Source organism: Prenolepis imparis, unplaced genomic scaffold, assembly GCF_030444845.1.
Source record: "Prenolepis imparis isolate NDT839.2.m4 unplaced genomic scaffold, iyPreImpa1.0 SCAF_13, whole genome shotgun sequence".
In the NCBI taxonomy this organism is placed as follows: Eukaryota; Metazoa; Arthropoda; class Insecta; order Hymenoptera; family Formicidae; genus Prenolepis; species Prenolepis imparis.
Window position 1 is genome coordinate 10,305,715 of NW_028141171.1, and position 16,898 is coordinate 10,322,612.

Here is a 16,898-nt window from a genome sequence, read left to right on the forward strand (position 1 = left end):
GCATGTTAATGTTCTCTCGTTCGTCGTGCGAGCAGTGTTTTCCACTGAAAACTCAAACAGGCGGAAAGTCTCATGGAAAACTCTACGATTAATTACTGCGAGCTCGCTGTAAAGTCGCATGTTAAACTCGTACTGGAAAAAAGAGTTACAAAAGAAATCCATCATTAGATAATTCCGCAAGAATAAGTAAGAATAATAATTTTAAAAAATTTGTTACAATTCTAAAACGCTATTAATCTTGGATTTTTATCTCCCGGAATCCCAGATATTATCAAAAGCAACTTTGCACAATATAAATTTATATTGATTTCTTTTAATTTTTACTTCCATTTTTGCTCTAATAAACGATGACAGAATAGACGACAATGAATCATCATCTCTGCTTTAAAATTTAATTCATTTTTTAAATAAAAGTTACATAATTATACAAATTTTAATTAGCATAAATAAGTAAAAAATAAGTAACATAGTATATTTATCAGCATCGATCTTTTCACTGTCGCTATTAAACGGGGTCCTACAATCTCTGGTCTCGTAACCTCCCACGACTTGGGAACTCACGCTTCAACCCTTTCCCTTTGCTGCTCGAACGAGCCAATCGTAAGATTGTTACGCGTTCCCGCGTCGAGGTCTTACCGGGGCCCGGCATCGTCTACAATCACTCCAGGTTCCAAGCAAACGCCATATTGTTAGCATGCGATTTTGACGCGAGTTACACATGTCGGGGCCCGCGTGAGAATCGACAAAAGTTGAAACATTGGCTCAATAATTCGTGCGAATTTATGAATCTATAAATAACGATATTTATAAATTCACGACAAATCGTAGACTTTAATAGAACGAAATTCATTAACTAATTTTGATGTAATTTTCAGATATTCGGGAGATTGTTACACTAGAGAAGAATGAAAAGACGAAGAAGGGAAAAGATATTCAAAAGCTTAATTTTAATTTTAAACGTAAGAAGAGGAGATATGTTGCGTGCACTGGCGATGGATACATCTATCTGCGAGTTTCGCGTCCATCCAGTCCAGAGTGAGTACGGCACTGGCATCCCGTGAAATGCGGCCCAGCGGTGAGAAAAACGGGGATCCGGCCCACCGTTCGCCGTCGAGCGAGCGAGAGGATCACTGGGCATTAGCAGTCCGGAGTCCGGAGTGTAGTCATCTCGTGGCGACCGGTGAGGCTCTTCCGAGGACGTAGAACGACGCGACGACTGGGCCTCAGACATACCTGAAACTTAGAGGCTCATCGGGCGGTGCATAGTTGGCAGCTGATAATGCGGAATGCGCGCTTTCTGAGGGACTACGAGAGAATCCGGATGCGTAGAGGCGGGAAGCCAGGTGAGACGACGACGATCACGAGTCGAGGACACGTCGCGAGTTAGCGGGCTTCCCGCCATCGACTCTCGGCGCCAGAATGACAGCTACGTAGGATATTGAATTGCTCCGATTCGCGTCTCTCAAAGTCAGAATGGCACGTTCGAATTGACAAGACAAGCGTGTTTGTTCTTTTCGCGAGTCAAGGCGAAATATTTGTGACATGTGATAATGCTGATAAGGAGAAATTGATAGAATCTCGTATTTCGTTACGATCGACGGTACATCCAAGCAGAGGTAAAGAAGATAATATCATGTTAATAAACGAAAATTGATTTAATTTACACTAAGAAGAAAGATATTTTTTAATGGAAAACGTGTGAATTAATATCATTTGTGCTTTATAGAGATTTATAATATATTGGAGGGAAAAAACTACGAAGAAAAGAGACGAGAAGCGTGTGAATGTTACGAGAAGAGAATTGATATAATCCGTGCTTCGCGCCTAGATCCACCGAAGCGAAGGGCACCGAAGCAGGAGAGAGACGTAGGGGACGCGTAATAGAGGGGAATCGGTGTTACTCGTGGCATTGCGCCGGGGATTAGTGTACGAGAGACTGGTATGTCGATTGTAAGCAGCATAGGCTTAAGTTGAACGTGAAGGCCGTGATTGTGCGACTGTAACGAGAGTGACGCTGACGCATGTATGGATCGTACGATATATCGTATCGTGGATTCAAAAGTGAATAGTTTTTAAAATAAATAGTATAAATGTATTCACATCAAATATATCGTTCGATCCTTTGATAAACAGTGAATAATATTGAAGATAGTTAACAATTTCGTTCGAATTTGTGCGATAAATTCAACTCTAAGAGTAATATGATTTTATATAATCTTTCCTAATGACATTTTAAGTGAATGGTGAAAGACTCACAACGGTTTAATTTCTTGTAGAATATGGATGTGATGGCGCAATCCTGTAACTTTGCAAAAGCGAATAGTGTCCGTTTTCTTCATCTCCAGTTAATCGTCGGATAAAGTTACCTAGGAGATAATTGCTTCTCTCTGCCTTTTCCTGGACCGGAACTGTCTGCGGATAGAAAGCTAATGTTAGCTAACTGACGGATAAGAGAAACTGGACATAACTGACTCATAACGGATCTCGCTGGACTAGAATTACAGAAGATTGAAAGAAATCCTTCGTGAGAGAGTTGTCTGTTTGCGTCGCAAACGCGCAACAGTTATAGGCGCCGTTGGCAGGTGTACTTGAAAGAAGAAGCGCGCGAAAGGAGGCGAAGACAGAAGAGAAGAAGGTAAAGAGAAGAGGCCAAAGAGACGAAGAAGAAGAAGAAGAAGAAGCCAGAAAATCGGCCGTCGAGAGAGTATAGCGCGCGCGTAGGGCCCCCTACGGCGATAAGGCGAGGCCCAGAAGACGTGGAGGGAACGACGTATGTATCGCGCGGGACCGGTCACGCGGACCGGGCCCGCCGTCTCTCGTGAGAGACCGCGCGCTGACCCAGATTTTGGCGGGTCGAACAGGCGCGAAGAGACTGCGACGGACTTTCTGAAATGGGACACGGCGCAGCCTGGAGCTAAATTAGCCGCGATGTCCAATAAGAATAAGTCCCAGCCGCAGCAGCAGCAACAGCCGCAACACCAGCAGCAGCATCATCCTCCGCACGTGATCAAGCCAGTGGACCAGCTACCGCCGCGCTATCAACCCCCGCCGCAGCCCACCAGCGGCATCCTGAAGAATCATCTCCACTTCGCCAACGGAGTTACGTCGGCGCCGAATTCGGCCCAGGCCGGCAACAGTCAAGGTCCGGGCGCGGCCTTGAACCATCATCAGAACACGCAGCCGCGCACGTTGCCGCCGGCATCGTCGACCTTGCAGCATCATCCGCAGCAGCAGCAACATCAACCGCAACAATTGACGCAATCACAACAACAAGCAGCACAGCAGCAGGCGTCGAAAGATGTGCAGGGCAAATACTCGCCGAGGATAGAGCATCATCATCCGCAACAGGGTAACGCGCTAATTGCTGCTGCGTCGGTGGCGACGTCCAAGAGTCAGCAGCAACAGCAGCCGTCCACCTACTTCCAACAAGCTAATAAGCTCGGTCAAGGCTCGTATTTGCCACCTAGTAGCCAATATCCGACAGTGAACAGTGGCCAGAGCGCACCGATTAGGCAGAGGATCAGCGACGACGAATTTCTGCGACTCGGCCCCGTGGAGATGCTCAAGTTTGTACGGAAGACCGAGAGTGACATCGCTAGGCTTGCCGCCGAGCAAAATCGCCAGATACAGAGCTTGGTGAGTTCTTCTGGCAAATTTTCCGATGGTGTAAATGATTGAATTGATCAATTAGTCAAATCAATCGTAAAGTTAACGAGTCGTACTATGGAATTCTATAGACATCTATGAAAATGCAGAGTTTAAATTAGTCGAAAAATCTATTGTAAAAATACAATTCGATAGAAATAACGCAAACTAAATAATTATTTATTATTTACTTATTGTATTTTTATTTTAAAATCTCGGTTTTAACTATTAACATTTTTAATAACTTTGTTTGGCGATGAATTGTAATCGCATGAAATGAATTCATATAGTTCTATTAACTTTATAGATAACTGGTTATGCAAGTATAAATCTTTTTTATCTTTTTATAGTAGGATATTATCACAAATCATATTATATCATACCGTAATTTCGTTACATTCGTTATATTTTCCGGATACGAAATGTGGTTCGCTGACCTTGAAATCTTTAGCGCGTCACATGGAAGTTTTTGAGAGGCTCTTGTAGGTCATGCAGATTGAAGCGATTGTCGTAATTTCAAGCAGTCACGCATACGTGAGAGATAAGCCGCAAACGATCGCGAGGACAATTGGTTTCCTTTAACCGGCAAAATGCTGACTTTACCGAAACTGCGTAATCAGAATTGGTCACGCGTTGCTCGTACATGCGTGATGAAAGACTTTTTTCGACACAATCGGTGTGTATCGCAGCGTACGAGCAAATACGTCACCCGCGAGATCAATGACTCCGTTATTTCTCTCGCAACAGACATATCTAATAAATGCAAAAGCTACTCAACTGAATAAAAAGTGATATGTCAGTATATATTATAAATGATAAAAAATACATATATACAAAACATATAAAAAAATCATAAAAACAAATATAAAAACAAACTTAATTGTATTAAAAATTTATGATTAGACTTTATCTATTACTACATTTTATACAGTTTCAAATCGATCATTCTCTAACAAAAAATAGAAATATTGAATATAACAGAGTTGTTATATGCCTGAATTTATATAAATCTATTTTTTACTCACACAATGTTCGTGAAAACATAGAAGTTTATCGGATTTACCAAAAATCCTGACTTTAAGGATATAGAGCGAGCGTAGCTTGATAATGCTATCTACTTTCCAGTTGAACGAGCTGCGGGCGCTCAAGGAGGCCAACCAAAGACTGAACGACGATAATCAGGAATTGCGCGATCTCTGCTGCTTTTTAGACGACGATCGACAAAAGGGTCGCAAGCTAGCGAGAGAGTGGCAGAGGTTCGGCCGATATACAGTGAGCGTTATGCGACAAGAGGTCTCGGCATATCAGAACAAGTTGCGTCAACTGGATAACAAGCAGCAGGAGCTGATTAAGGACAATCTGGAGCTCAAGGAGCTATGTCTGTATCTCGACGAGGAACGCGGTGGCGGTCAAAGGGACGACGGCGACGGATCGAGTTCGAGCACAAACGCCGAGGAGACCACATTGCCGAGGCCAAGGCATACTTCCACATTTAACGGTAATATCTAGTGAAAAGAAATAATTGACCTCTCTAGTAAGTGAAATCTATTTTTAATGCGAAAGAGAGTCTACGCTCAAGTAGAAAATATAATAATTCTGTCGCAATTATATAAAATTGTAGATGTTCTAAAAGAAAAAGAAAATCACGCACATAATGTTAATTTGACATTAATAAATGTGCATTATACGCAAGTGAAACTTAAATATTAAAATGTACTTACAATCAAATAATATGATATTTTGTACATATTGTATTATTGTACACGGAAGATATGATTTTCTTGCATCTCGGAGTGATTGCGACTCTTTGGGAATCTCTTGCAGACCAAACGATGCAGTACGTAAGGAGTTTAGAACAACGGGTGAAACAGTTGGAGGAAGACAAGAGTGTTCTCCAAGCCCGTGCGCAAGGTTGGGAAGTACCACCTGGTGAAGTTTGGGACAGTCCCACAAGTCCGAACGACAATACTCATGGTTTAGGAAGTCGACCGGAAGCTGTAGTGCGCGCTCTTCAGGTTCTTGAAGTCAGAGAACAACTAGAAAGAGAAGAGGGTCATGATGGAGAAAAAGCGCTAGTTAGAGAAATGTGCAATGTAAGTAAATACTGTGGCCATTCTTCGATTCACACGTAATTTTTAAGACTTAATCTTTAGATTTATTTTTAGAAGAAAACAAATTTCTTAAATATGAAGAATTAAAATAGAGTTTTTTCTCTTCTTTTTGAAATAATTAATTATTATGTTCAATTTATATCTTAGAACTTGCTCCAAAAAATCTTCCGCGTTCGTTACGATATATTGCGATATATACGATTAATCGCCTTTGCGCTCTTCTTCAGGTTGTCTGGCGGAAATTGGAGGAGGGTCCGCAAGCGAGGCACTGACGATCCTGCCGAGAAGATGACTATCTGTCAACTTTCGAATATTACTAATACAAAGCGATAAGATCTAACACAGTCCGAGACGTAACATTAGTATTATAGTGAGTAAAAGATATTTTACAAATATTTTATATATAGATTTTATATGTATAGATTTTATATATGTGTACAATTATCTCAGTATATGAGAATACTGATAGTATCTATTATATTTATACAAACGTAGCATTGTTAGTTTGTCCAGATTGACTGTTAACAAAGTATTTTTATTATATAACGTTTACGATTTACTCTCTCCATTATCTCCTCTTGCCTTTTTTTCACTTAAGATCTGTCGTAAAAATATTTCTCTTTTTATACAAATCTAAATTCTTTCACACACAAACATCGCAAAGAGATACTTTGAATATATATTTGCTTTATTATTTCAATTACAGAGAGCACAATTTTATTTGAAATTAAGTTTATAGCATTTTTGAAATATCTGTTAATATCTATTAATGTGTGACTTTTGAATCGACAGGATTGAAGATATCGATAAAGTAAGATCAATTCAGCATCCGTCTTTTTCGCATTCGCCGGCTAATTATCTGCCGCGTTTGCTTTTCGAAACGCTTTTCACGAAAAGGCATCCATTTGACAGGGTTCACGCAAGTTGAATACGTAAGAGCGAGTGTTTGTACATTTCTATTTTTATCTCGTCAAAGGATTTGCGCTCTCAATGGTACCGGAGGTGGAGATTGCCCCACATACATCCCGGCTTTTTGCTACGTCGCTCCATACCGCCGCGTCAATGCGAGGCAATTAGGATATTCTTCAATCTAGCTCCGATCAATTTTATTGCCTCGCTGCTTATACTTATTGTTAGTATATATAGCTTATCGCGTAAATTTAAAACCACTCGGGAATTTAAAAAATCTTACGTAATCCGTCGAAGAGATAATGATTACATATTTCCACGAGATTAAATATATTTTTTAATTTAACTAATTATATCTAATATCGATTTTTTTTCAATTTTCTTCAAATACATTATCTACTTAAATACGTACGTTTTGAAGATGTCTCAGATTGCGCTCCTCTCTCACACACATCCTTGTATTTATTCATAAATTCTTCTCGGCCGCCGAGCTTGCGCCGCCGACTTGGGATGAAGAACGGCTGGTGGGGATCGCGTGCAGCAGCCGGTGGCTGTCGGAAAGATGAGAGTCGCCGGTGATGTGCTTGTGCGGAGGCCTCGCGGAGGACAACGCTAGGATCATCCTCCTCGCCGTTGTCCTGACAGCGTACATGCTCGCAGGCGCGGCTCTCTTCCAAAGGCTGGAGAGTGATCTTGAGATACGGCAGGTACAGAATCGCACATGCGTATCCTCGCAAAGAAAAAAAATATTTGCTCGCAATAGTTTCTACGAGGAACGATAACAGATTTTTTAAAAATGTACATACTTTATTTTTTAGAAGAAAAGATGTAAGCGAGCCCTTTTTTTCTTTTTGCACGCCAGGTATGTCTATAGATCGGCGATTTAAAGAGACAAAACATAGATTTCATTTAATATTAATTCAGACAGACGCGAATCAATGAAATGTGTGTGTATTTTTGTAACACTTAATCAATGTGTGGAGACATATACTTTTGATTATGAAATTCACACGATGAATATCATCCGGTTGTATTTTAATTTTGCCATCGATATTTTTGGGGTACGCGGGACACAGGCCGCGGAATTTTGGCGGGTATATCACGCGTTTCGAAGACATCATCTACGAGGTAGCCCCTTGGCCCTGCAGAGGCTGCACGAGCTGCTGTACGCCTACGGCAACGCTTCGGCCACCGGCATCATCAACAAGAGACGTCGCTGGGATTTTCCTGGCAGCTTTCACTTCGTAGGCACCATAGTTTCTACGATCGGTAAGAAATGTGTAACACAAAATATACCGTGTTTGGAATACACTAGTCGCTAATCATCCGCATCCACGTCGCGACCGGGATATCGGGGTCAGTAGGATTCGTGTCGCGTGTTCTGCTCTTTCAGTTCTTGAGAAATCGCGTGAAGAGATCGTTTTTAATAAGAACGATCTATATTTCAGCGAGTTAAGCATTCTAGATCTTGACATCTGTAAAAGCAGTTTTTTTTATATTAAAATTATTATTATCAATGCACACAATATTTTCGCATATTGTTCGATCACTTCATTTATAATGTGTAATATAAAAATATTGTATTTCAAATTGTGTGATATTTTTAAATTAAAACAAATTTAAATTCTTCGAATGCAAAGATGATTCTGCGATATGTATGTATATATAAGTATTTATGTAGGATAAAGAAAAATTGTCGAGATGATCGCATTCTTCAGTAAAACTCTTAGTAATGATGTTAAATAAAGGGATAAAGGTCGTCGGCCGGCGTATGCATGAGAATGTACTCTGGTGAATTCCGGAATGCTAATATCTCGCGACCTAGTCTCGCACTTGTCCCCACAGGCTAGTTGCCCCCTGGTCGTTCCGATCTCTATGTACATATATGCGCACACATCGCTGTTTAATACCGTTCTGAAATGAAAGAAGCATGATACTGAAGTAATTTTTCAGGATACGGAAGCACCGCGCCTCAGACAACGGCCGGAAAAGCGGCGGCCGTTCTTTATGGTTTCTTCGGTTGTTCCGGTAATAATAATATATACTATACAAGGATATTTAACGTCAGATATAAAAAAAAATTATAACAAATTATTTAAAAAATAATCTCTGCTCTTTACATTAAAATAAGACTTCAAAGCATCTTCTATATCGTGCAAAAAATATAGATATTGAAAATCTGAAAGCTAATTAATTAAATATGAATATACTTTAGGTGGCCTTCTGTTCTTCAATCTCTTCCTGGAAAGGATAATCACTTTTCTGGCGTGGATCTTGCGCAGCTGGCACATACGTCGATTGAGGAGACGTCTTCGCAAGACCACATTAGCGTCTCGACGAGTTTCTAAATCAGCGAACACTCCAAAGAGATCATCTTTACCGGATATTCTCGACGACGACGACCACGTGGATCTGGACCAATGGAAACCGAGCGTATACGGGGTCATGCTCTATTTGTTCGCGGTTTCCTGCATCATCGCCTGTTGCGCAGCCGCGCTCTACGCATCGTTGGAGGATTGGGATTACTTTGACGCGTTGTATTTTGCTTTCATCAGCTTCACCACTATCGGGTTGGGCGACTTCGTTAGCACGCAAAAGCCGAGCTATCCTCACGTTCATTGGTACGTTGTAAAAGTTCTTCGTCGAATTTGCATGAATTTACCTGTACAGTTAAAATTTTGCAAAATGTTTAAGACTTTTTCTAATGAAAATTCAACATTAATAATTTTCAAATCACAAGTTATTAAAGATAAAAAGCTTTTTGCGATTAAAGCTAAAACAGTGTTCATTTCTTCTGTTTATACGCAGGTACAGATTCGCAAACTTCATCTTCCTAGTAGTGGGATGTTGCTGCATATACTCCCTGTTGAACGTCACGTCGATCGTGATAAAGCAGAGCCTGAATTATGTGATACACAAGCTGCAATATGGTAATCGGGATGTGGCGGCACCATATCTGCCGAGACGACAGTCTTCGATATCATCCGTGTACTACTCGAAGAGGAGGCCGACGGCGAGATTCGTCGGCAGGGACTCGATCAGGGCAGAGGATAATTCGGAGACGCCTCGCAGGATGTCTGGTGAACTCATCTCCATGAAAGATTTCCTGTCCGCCAATAAAGTCTCTCTAGCTGTTATGCAGAAACAGCTTTATGACGCCGCGCAGAAGCAGAGAGGTGGTGGATCGCTCGTCGCTACGCCGAATCATCAGATGCTGAAGCCCGGTGCGGTGGGGCCACTCGCAATCGCTAGCGAAAAATTTGAAAGCAAAAGCACAATAAATAGATAGAAGTAGTCATGGCAAAAATGTAGTGGCTATCAAAAATATATATACATATACAAGGTGTCTTATCTAAATAAATATAGACTGATATATTATATCGTACATATATACATGTAAAATAAGTATTTTTTTCCTTTGACAAAACTTTTGGAAATGTATCGTTTTCAAGATTTTTTAATGACAATATAGTAAATTTGTTTCTTGATTTTTTTATATAAATAATTCCATGTGTAAAAATTTTAACAATTCTATTATAATATTTATTTTCTATAATGAAAACACTGGAAGAATTTAAAAAATATCTCGAAAACGATGCTTTTTCGGAAATATTGCCAAAGAAAAAAGAAGCTTATGTTTTGACAAAGAATATGATAATATCAGTCTGTATCCTATTTATACGAGATATCCTGTATAGACGTATATATGATAGCGCATAACTGTACCAAATATATTTTTCACAATGTGCTGGACAATTGATAATTCTCAGAGCGCGCACACACAAACACAATGATAGTGTGCCGATTATAACAAAATTTAAAAATAAGTAGTAACTTTATATAAAGCACACATTGCATTAAATTAAAGTATTAAACTAAAAAAGGATTTCTTGTAAGAAATTGATCGATATCAAATATCTGCTAATGCCTGAAAATTATTAATATATCAATTAATTTTGTTATTCTTTTTTTGTGATATATTCTGAATTTGTTCGAATAATTTCTTCATACCAAATCTGTTTTACGGTGTCGCAGAGCTCATAGATGTTCAACGTAATAAATGATGCATTCGTTGTATCACTCATCGAATAACTTTATTTAAGTCATGTTTACAGTACAGTCCTCCATGTACTCAACGACATCGACAAACATGCAATCTTCTGTCTCTTTGTAATTGCGATAATGTATGTCGTGTGTATACACCGTGTGTAAAATAAATTCAATGTCGTCGTTTCTCATCGATAAATTTTTCCGAGTGTGAAAATCGTTCGTGCGGGTTTTATTTACGACATACATCAATCAGATAGGTTTACCACAGGGTTTATGAAAGGACACAATTATCCGAACTCAGACGTTGCGGAATACACAATGTTGAACAATCGTTTGAAAATTCCTGTGGTGTGCTTACGTGTGGCCAGGTATACACAGCTTAAAATACACGTACGTTACTTCTGTTGCTCGCAAAATCACGAGGACGAAGGTTTCTTTGGCTACGTAACTACAGTACCGTGCGTTGATTCAAACCAGACATCTCGAGCCGGTCATTCTTGAAACAGGCTCTCAACTGTGACGCTAGATTCATATGTGGATGAGATTTGCGATTACGAAATGATTACGTGAAAATATTATGGTTCCGGTGAAGAGATCTAAAGACGCGTGTTTTACTTGTACATTATTCTAAAATGAGAACGTGGACGTAAGCGTTTACGACGAAATCTTGGAATTACGAGAGAGAGAAAGAGTAAAAGTGAAATGGACGATTTTTCTTGCAAAGATTTGCAAGAAGCTTTCACGTAATCTACAGACAATCGCTCGCCGTTAATGAAGTCAAATACGTCGCGAACAATGATTTTTTAAAAATATTACTCGCACAATTATCATCGTGCGGAAGAAATCACGCTGATCTAAGATCACAGTGATCTCGTCCGCTGCCAAATTTAAGCTGGGCTTAAACATCTTTTCTTAAACTTGACGCGCGCTTAAATTTGGTCCATCTAATTCACACTCGAATGACATCGGATTTTATAAGCTTGGTATAAGATTTTAAAAGTAAAACTACCAGGCCTAGCGTAAAGGATGTGTCGATAGTACCAGGACTTGTTCTACCTTTTTTTTCTCTTTTTTTTTCTTTATAGTATTCTTAATATTTCAAGAAGAAATCTCTCAACAATTTTGTGAGACTACAATGTTTTCCGTCGCAAGTACACTCGAGCCTCACTGGTTTCCAGACGTTTTAGGCAGTTTTTTTTTTCCCCGAAAGGCTCGGTATTCTTAAAACTGCGTGCTCTTTCCAACAAATCTGCTATTTATCATCGGTTACAGTCGTCAATGTCAACCGACCAACGTACAACCAACAAAACAGCGCCGAGTGTTTCGCACCGGCGCCGACAAAGCCCAAAATATTTTCGGGCGACATACCTCGCCGCTTCATCATCGGGCAGCATCGATCCCCGATTTGGTGACAGCGGCAAAAAAACAGCCTGCCTCGGCTGCATACAAAGATTCGCGAGATTCATATCTCGATAAATTGGCGACGCTCATCCTCTGTATCGAGGATGTCGCGCTTCTCCTCAACGTATGTCGCGCATACGCACAAACTGTTGACCAACCATCTCCAGACCACCGTTGGTTATCAGATCAACGTCGTTCGTAATTTTGATTATTTTTTGCTTGAAAAAATCCCCGTTTACGTCGCATCCTTGTATGTAATCGGATATCACAAAGTTGTTATCGTTCAACGCGGGTGGTTGATTTTGATTTTGCGGTGGCCGATTCCGCGATCGCGGAATTTGATCCGCTGGCTCCATTAAATGGGCATGTTTCTTGCGCTGATGTTGCAAGAGTTTCGCCTAGAAGAATTATAATTTACATATTTTAACTTTCTCCCAATTTTATCAATTAGCAAATATACAATCGAATCTTGTACAAAAGAAACTTACCTTGCTGGCGTACTGTTTGTGACACCACTGGCAACCTTGAGGACTAGTCGTGACACTGCCCACTGTTTGGCTGAAGCTCGGATTTGGCAGTCCCGAGAATTCTGATTCCTTTTGTCGGTTACTAGGTGGCAAGGCCGCACCCGGATGGTTCTTCATAATATGCGCCTTACGCTTACTGCTACTTTTATAAACCTTAAAAGAAAAATACACGGTATATATATGAAAAATATGATAATTTACACACGAAAAAATGCGAATTTATTGCACGACTGACCTTGTCGCAATACTGGCAGTAATAGTCTCTAGTTTGCCGCAGAATAGGTAAGTTCAATTCTGGCACGGATTCCGGTGCGACGTCGGGATGTCGTTTTGCTAGATGATTTACCAGCATTCCCCTTCGCTTGAAACCCACTAAACATTGATGACATTTGTAAATAAAGCGATTGTAGTCGTTCGGATTTACCTGGCAATCAAACAATTAATATATAAATAACGAAGCAAAATACACAGACATTATCACATTTTTACTTCGATATACCTTTGGCACAAATTTCTTCGCTTGATTGTTCTGTGTCATTTGTTCTCCATTTACTGTTTGAGAGTGATGTATTTTAGTCATGTGCTCCTTCAATTTGTCCTTTCTTTTGAATTGCTTACCACAGTTGGCGCAATGGAATTCTCTGTTCAAATTAATTAGATTTTTATTAATCCTATTAATGTAATTGATGTTTTAAAAAAAAAGTATAGAAATTGTACCTGTGATCGGAATGTTTCAGCAAATGCATTCGCAGTTTGTCAACTGTTGGGAAACGTTTTGCACAATGTTGACATTTGTGCTTTCTTTCGCAGTGATGTGCTCGAATGTGTTTGCGAATAACTGAATACTTGATGAATGTTCGCTGGCAGTGGGGGCAGCTGAATATACCATCTTGATTTCTATGCGTCTCAACATGATCCTTCAGCATTGTACCTTGGCGAAATAGCTGCCTGCACATTGGACACTCAAAGACCTGCTTATTTTCTGCAAATATAAATCGTTATTAAAACAAAAACTCTTATTAAATTCCCATTAATTGACTTATTATTTTAGATTAAAGATAATTGATTTATTACCTTTATGCGTTTTCAGATGGCCAGACAATGCAGAGTTATTCATAAATCGTTTCAAGCAGATGCTGCATGGCAGTGGTTTTTGGTCCTCAGCACCATGCGCCAAGCAGTGCTGTTGTAATCGTATTTTTGTAGCAAAACGTTTATAACACATTGAACACTTGTATGTACTTAGAGGAGTTAATCTCTTCGTTTTTTTAGGTAGTGCCAATCGCCCATGTTGAGATACGTGATTCACCAACTCACTTTGCTTTTGGAATTCCAGTCCACACTGTGGACACGCTGACGCTTGATTTTCAATTTTGATGTCGATGGGAGAATGAACGATTGTGTGTAAATTAAGTAAAGACGGTTTCCTGAAAATCAGATTACACACAGAACATTTCCATTCCTTGTTGTTCTGCCGCGAGTTTTCTTTTTCTTTCATATTTCTGCCGCGAAACATTTTTACACGTCGATTGTTGTAAGAATTGCCATCCAAACGCGGCCATATGGAAATTTGATTAACAACTTCTGTAACAAAAAAAAATTGTATTATATTAATATTTTAGAATGTGATCTAATATATAATAATATTCCTAAATTCTCTCTCTCTCATCACTTTGTATACCTTTTTCATCTGGTTTAAGTATTGGCAAATTTCTGTGACTTGCATAGTCTGTACTAGGGCCTGCCTTTAATTCCTCCTTTGGCGAAATGTTTCTATTAGTCAGAAATACTATTCCATCTTTCTGCTGGCAAATAATTAAATTTTGCTCCTTGTATGTTAGAGCAGGCCGCACAAAACGCATCCAGTTTGAAGTATCTGAAAAAAAATACAATAAAAATTTAATATCTTATCAATAAATGCTATAGATTATTACTTACTTTCGTTCGAAACATCTACTTGAAACATATCACCATTCTCAGTTTCATAGAGTAGTGGTAAAGCATCTTCGAAGGGCGAGCCATCGTAAGCACACAATACACCTTCTATAGGTCCAAATTGCGTGCGCCTTCGAATATAACGTTTTGCAAATACTCCATAAGTTATGTCATCCGCTGTAGCTTGTGAAGTAGATAACTTGTTTAACGAAAGATATGATCCTGGCAGTGTTGCTACAGCACGCGATGGTACAGGTTGATCTGCGATTGTGCACACATCGTTTAAATTACAGCTGTCATCTTTGGTGCAATTATTGTCATATTCGTCGCACCCTGTAAAAATGGATATCCAGTAAATAGAAAAATAAAGTATCTATTAATACATGTATATATGTGTATTCAGAATAATCTTAAATAATTTATACAATACTTACACAAATTCTTTTTATCTGTTATGTGCCGTTTTGATCTCCTTACATCTTTCTTCTCAATTGGTTTCTTCTTTTCGCTGGGTGATATATTCTTAGTAATTTGTTGAATTTCGTTATCACACTCTAATTTAATATTGTTATTTTCTTTGTTTGCATCTTCTATTACAGATGGTAAAGCAACATGACTGTTTTCTATCTCCATATTTTGATTTTTAAATGTGTTGATAACATTTATTTGATCATCTTGCATGACCAAGAAATCTCTAGTCAGAGTGAAATCCGTACCCGGTATTCCTGTTAGCATTAAGGGAGTTGCTGAAGATTCCAACTCGGGTGTAGTTTCTGAAAGTAAGTCATACAATAATCAAATAACTATAAAAGTATCCAGCAGTTATTTTATTTTATAAATAGATTATTTCTTACCTTGCATTAAAATCAATTCACTGCTAACACTCGACACCAGCCCTTCTTCGTTTCCATTGCCAACAAAGTCTGCAGTAGCGTCTGTTTGAGGTACAACTTGAGCATCGATCGGATGAGTCAGTTGAGTCACATAATTAATGCTCGTTCGTATATTTGGTTCAGGCTGGGATATCAAGGGAGAAGAAGGGCCCTGAAGCACGACAACAGAGTTGTGGAAAGGAGAGGAAGGTAACTGAACTGGCGTGGGAGAGTATCTAGCGGTAGAGCTCATATTTGGATCAAGCGGACTCACTCTATGTTCAAACTCAGATAGAGGTGAAGCTGCCCTTGGAGAGAGAGAAATCTGTTCGTACGTGGGAAATAGGCGGGACTGATCCTCCACATATTCCACCTGGTAACAAAATGATGTTGTAGGTACCAGTATCACGTTGACATTGTCACTCGTCGTTAAAGATTACTCACCGTCAAAAATAAAAGCCTGTTGTTGAATTTTTTCGGCTGTTCGTAGAAGGATGAAGCGAAAGCGTGATCAATAGGCCAATTCACCGAGGTGTCAGCCCCCTTGTCGATGCTGCATATCTCGAAAGACTCGACAGGGGCCCCCTCAGGAGGGCCCCTTGGATCCATTTTACGTCTTGTATCGCACCAGAGAAGTCGGATATTTTGTCGCCCGTGCCTATATTAGAGTGACATTCGACACAACTGTATGAGAGAGATTGACAGGTAGACTGGGTTGAACGAATTGCGTTAATCGTCACACGTAATTCTTGATGTTTCGAAATTAACGCGAGGGGGGAAACGAAAGCATCGCGCGAGAAAAGGGAAACAGGTGTTCGTCGAATCCTCGTTGATTTAAAACGGGAAGACTCACCAGCCTCAATATACAGGTTTCGATGCACTTCACACTTCACACTTCACACTCCGCGATGCACCTGCTGCTGCAGCAGCACTGGCCCGTCAAACAATCGATGATGTCAATCTCGAATCTCGATTGACTATCGTTGAAATAGCGGGAAACTTTAAACTCGAAATTTTTCCAAATTGTATAATTATTTTACAATTATGTCAGTTGTACATATATTCATTTATAAAATTCAACGAATATATCAATGTTATTTTATTAATGTTACTAATGTTAATTAATAAATAAAAATGTGCACACATATACACGCACAACATATGTAACATAAATTATTTCCAATTTGTATAAAATAAAAAACAAAAAAAAATATATATAATGTATTGCAATTACAAATGTTGAATATAACTAAAATGTTAATATTACTTATTGCTTATGTATTATTTTTTTCATTGACAAATTATGCTAAAACTCAGTTACAACATTCTATTATATGTAATATAACATTTGAGTATATTGCTAATTAAAAAAAAACAATTTAAATTATTATATTTATTACGACGAAAATAATAATACATCATGCAGACTGCAGACTAATACTCGCGAC

General features: G+C 39.2%; 3 protein-coding genes across 7 annotated transcripts; 2 read left to right on the plus strand and 1 right to left on the minus strand.

The window, feature by feature from the left end:
- The first annotated feature begins 45 nt into the window (after positions 1–45).
- On the plus strand, positions 46–6,215 carry Ccdc85 (coiled-coil domain-containing protein 85). Of its 3 annotated transcripts, none has more exons than XM_083053148.1 (6): positions 46–186; positions 876–1,939; positions 2,277–3,636; positions 4,771–5,143; positions 5,470–5,738; positions 5,984–6,215. In XM_083053148.1, the coding sequence occupies exons 3-6, from the start codon at positions 2,773–2,775 to the stop codon at positions 6,026–6,028; spliced, it is 1,551 nt and encodes a 516-aa protein (XP_082909274.1). In that variant the 5' UTR covers positions 46–186; positions 876–1,939; positions 2,277–2,772; the 3' UTR covers positions 6,029–6,215. The 3 variants fall into 3 exon arrangements, with proteins under 3 accessions (XP_082909274.1, XP_082909272.1, XP_082909273.1); XM_083053146.1 differs by having other exon boundaries at positions 876–1,616; positions 1,727–3,636; XM_083053147.1 differs by lacking the exon at positions 46–186 and adding an exon at positions 505–772 and having other exon boundaries at positions 876–3,636.
- Positions 6,216–7,238: 1,023 nt separating this feature from the next.
- Positions 7,239–10,683, plus strand: LOC145944639 (potassium channel subfamily K member 13-like). Of its 2 annotated transcripts, XM_083053152.1 has the most exons (5): positions 7,239–7,372; positions 7,742–7,934; positions 8,619–8,693; positions 8,881–9,286; positions 9,474–10,683. In XM_083053152.1, the coding sequence occupies exons 1-5, from the start codon at positions 7,244–7,246 to the stop codon at positions 9,952–9,954; spliced, it is 1,284 nt and encodes a 427-aa protein (XP_082909278.1). In that variant the 5' UTR covers positions 7,239–7,243; the 3' UTR covers positions 9,955–10,683. The 2 variants fall into 2 exon arrangements, with proteins under 2 accessions (XP_082909278.1, XP_082909277.1); XM_083053151.1 differs by lacking the exon at positions 7,239–7,372 and having other exon boundaries at positions 7,604–7,934.
- A 78-nt stretch (positions 10,684–10,761) lies between these two features.
- Positions 10,762–16,623, minus strand: LOC145944629 (PR domain zinc finger protein 10). Of its 2 annotated transcripts, XM_083053120.1 has the most exons (12): positions 16,304–16,623; positions 15,895–16,108; positions 15,433–15,823; positions 15,013–15,351; positions 14,582–14,911; positions 14,325–14,519; positions 13,718–14,227; positions 13,361–13,625; positions 13,143–13,284; positions 12,879–13,067; positions 12,605–12,796; positions 10,762–12,514 (listed from the first exon to the last, which is right to left on the minus strand). In XM_083053120.1, exons 2-12 carry the CDS (start codon positions 16,057–16,059, stop codon positions 12,236–12,238), a joined length of 2,997 nt encoding a protein of 998 aa, XP_082909246.1. In that variant the 5' UTR covers positions 16,060–16,108; positions 16,304–16,623; the 3' UTR covers positions 10,762–12,235. The 2 variants fall into 2 exon arrangements, with proteins under 2 accessions (XP_082909246.1, XP_082909244.1); XM_083053118.1 differs by having other exon boundaries at positions 15,895–16,623.
- Positions 16,624–16,898: the final 275 nt, after the last annotated feature.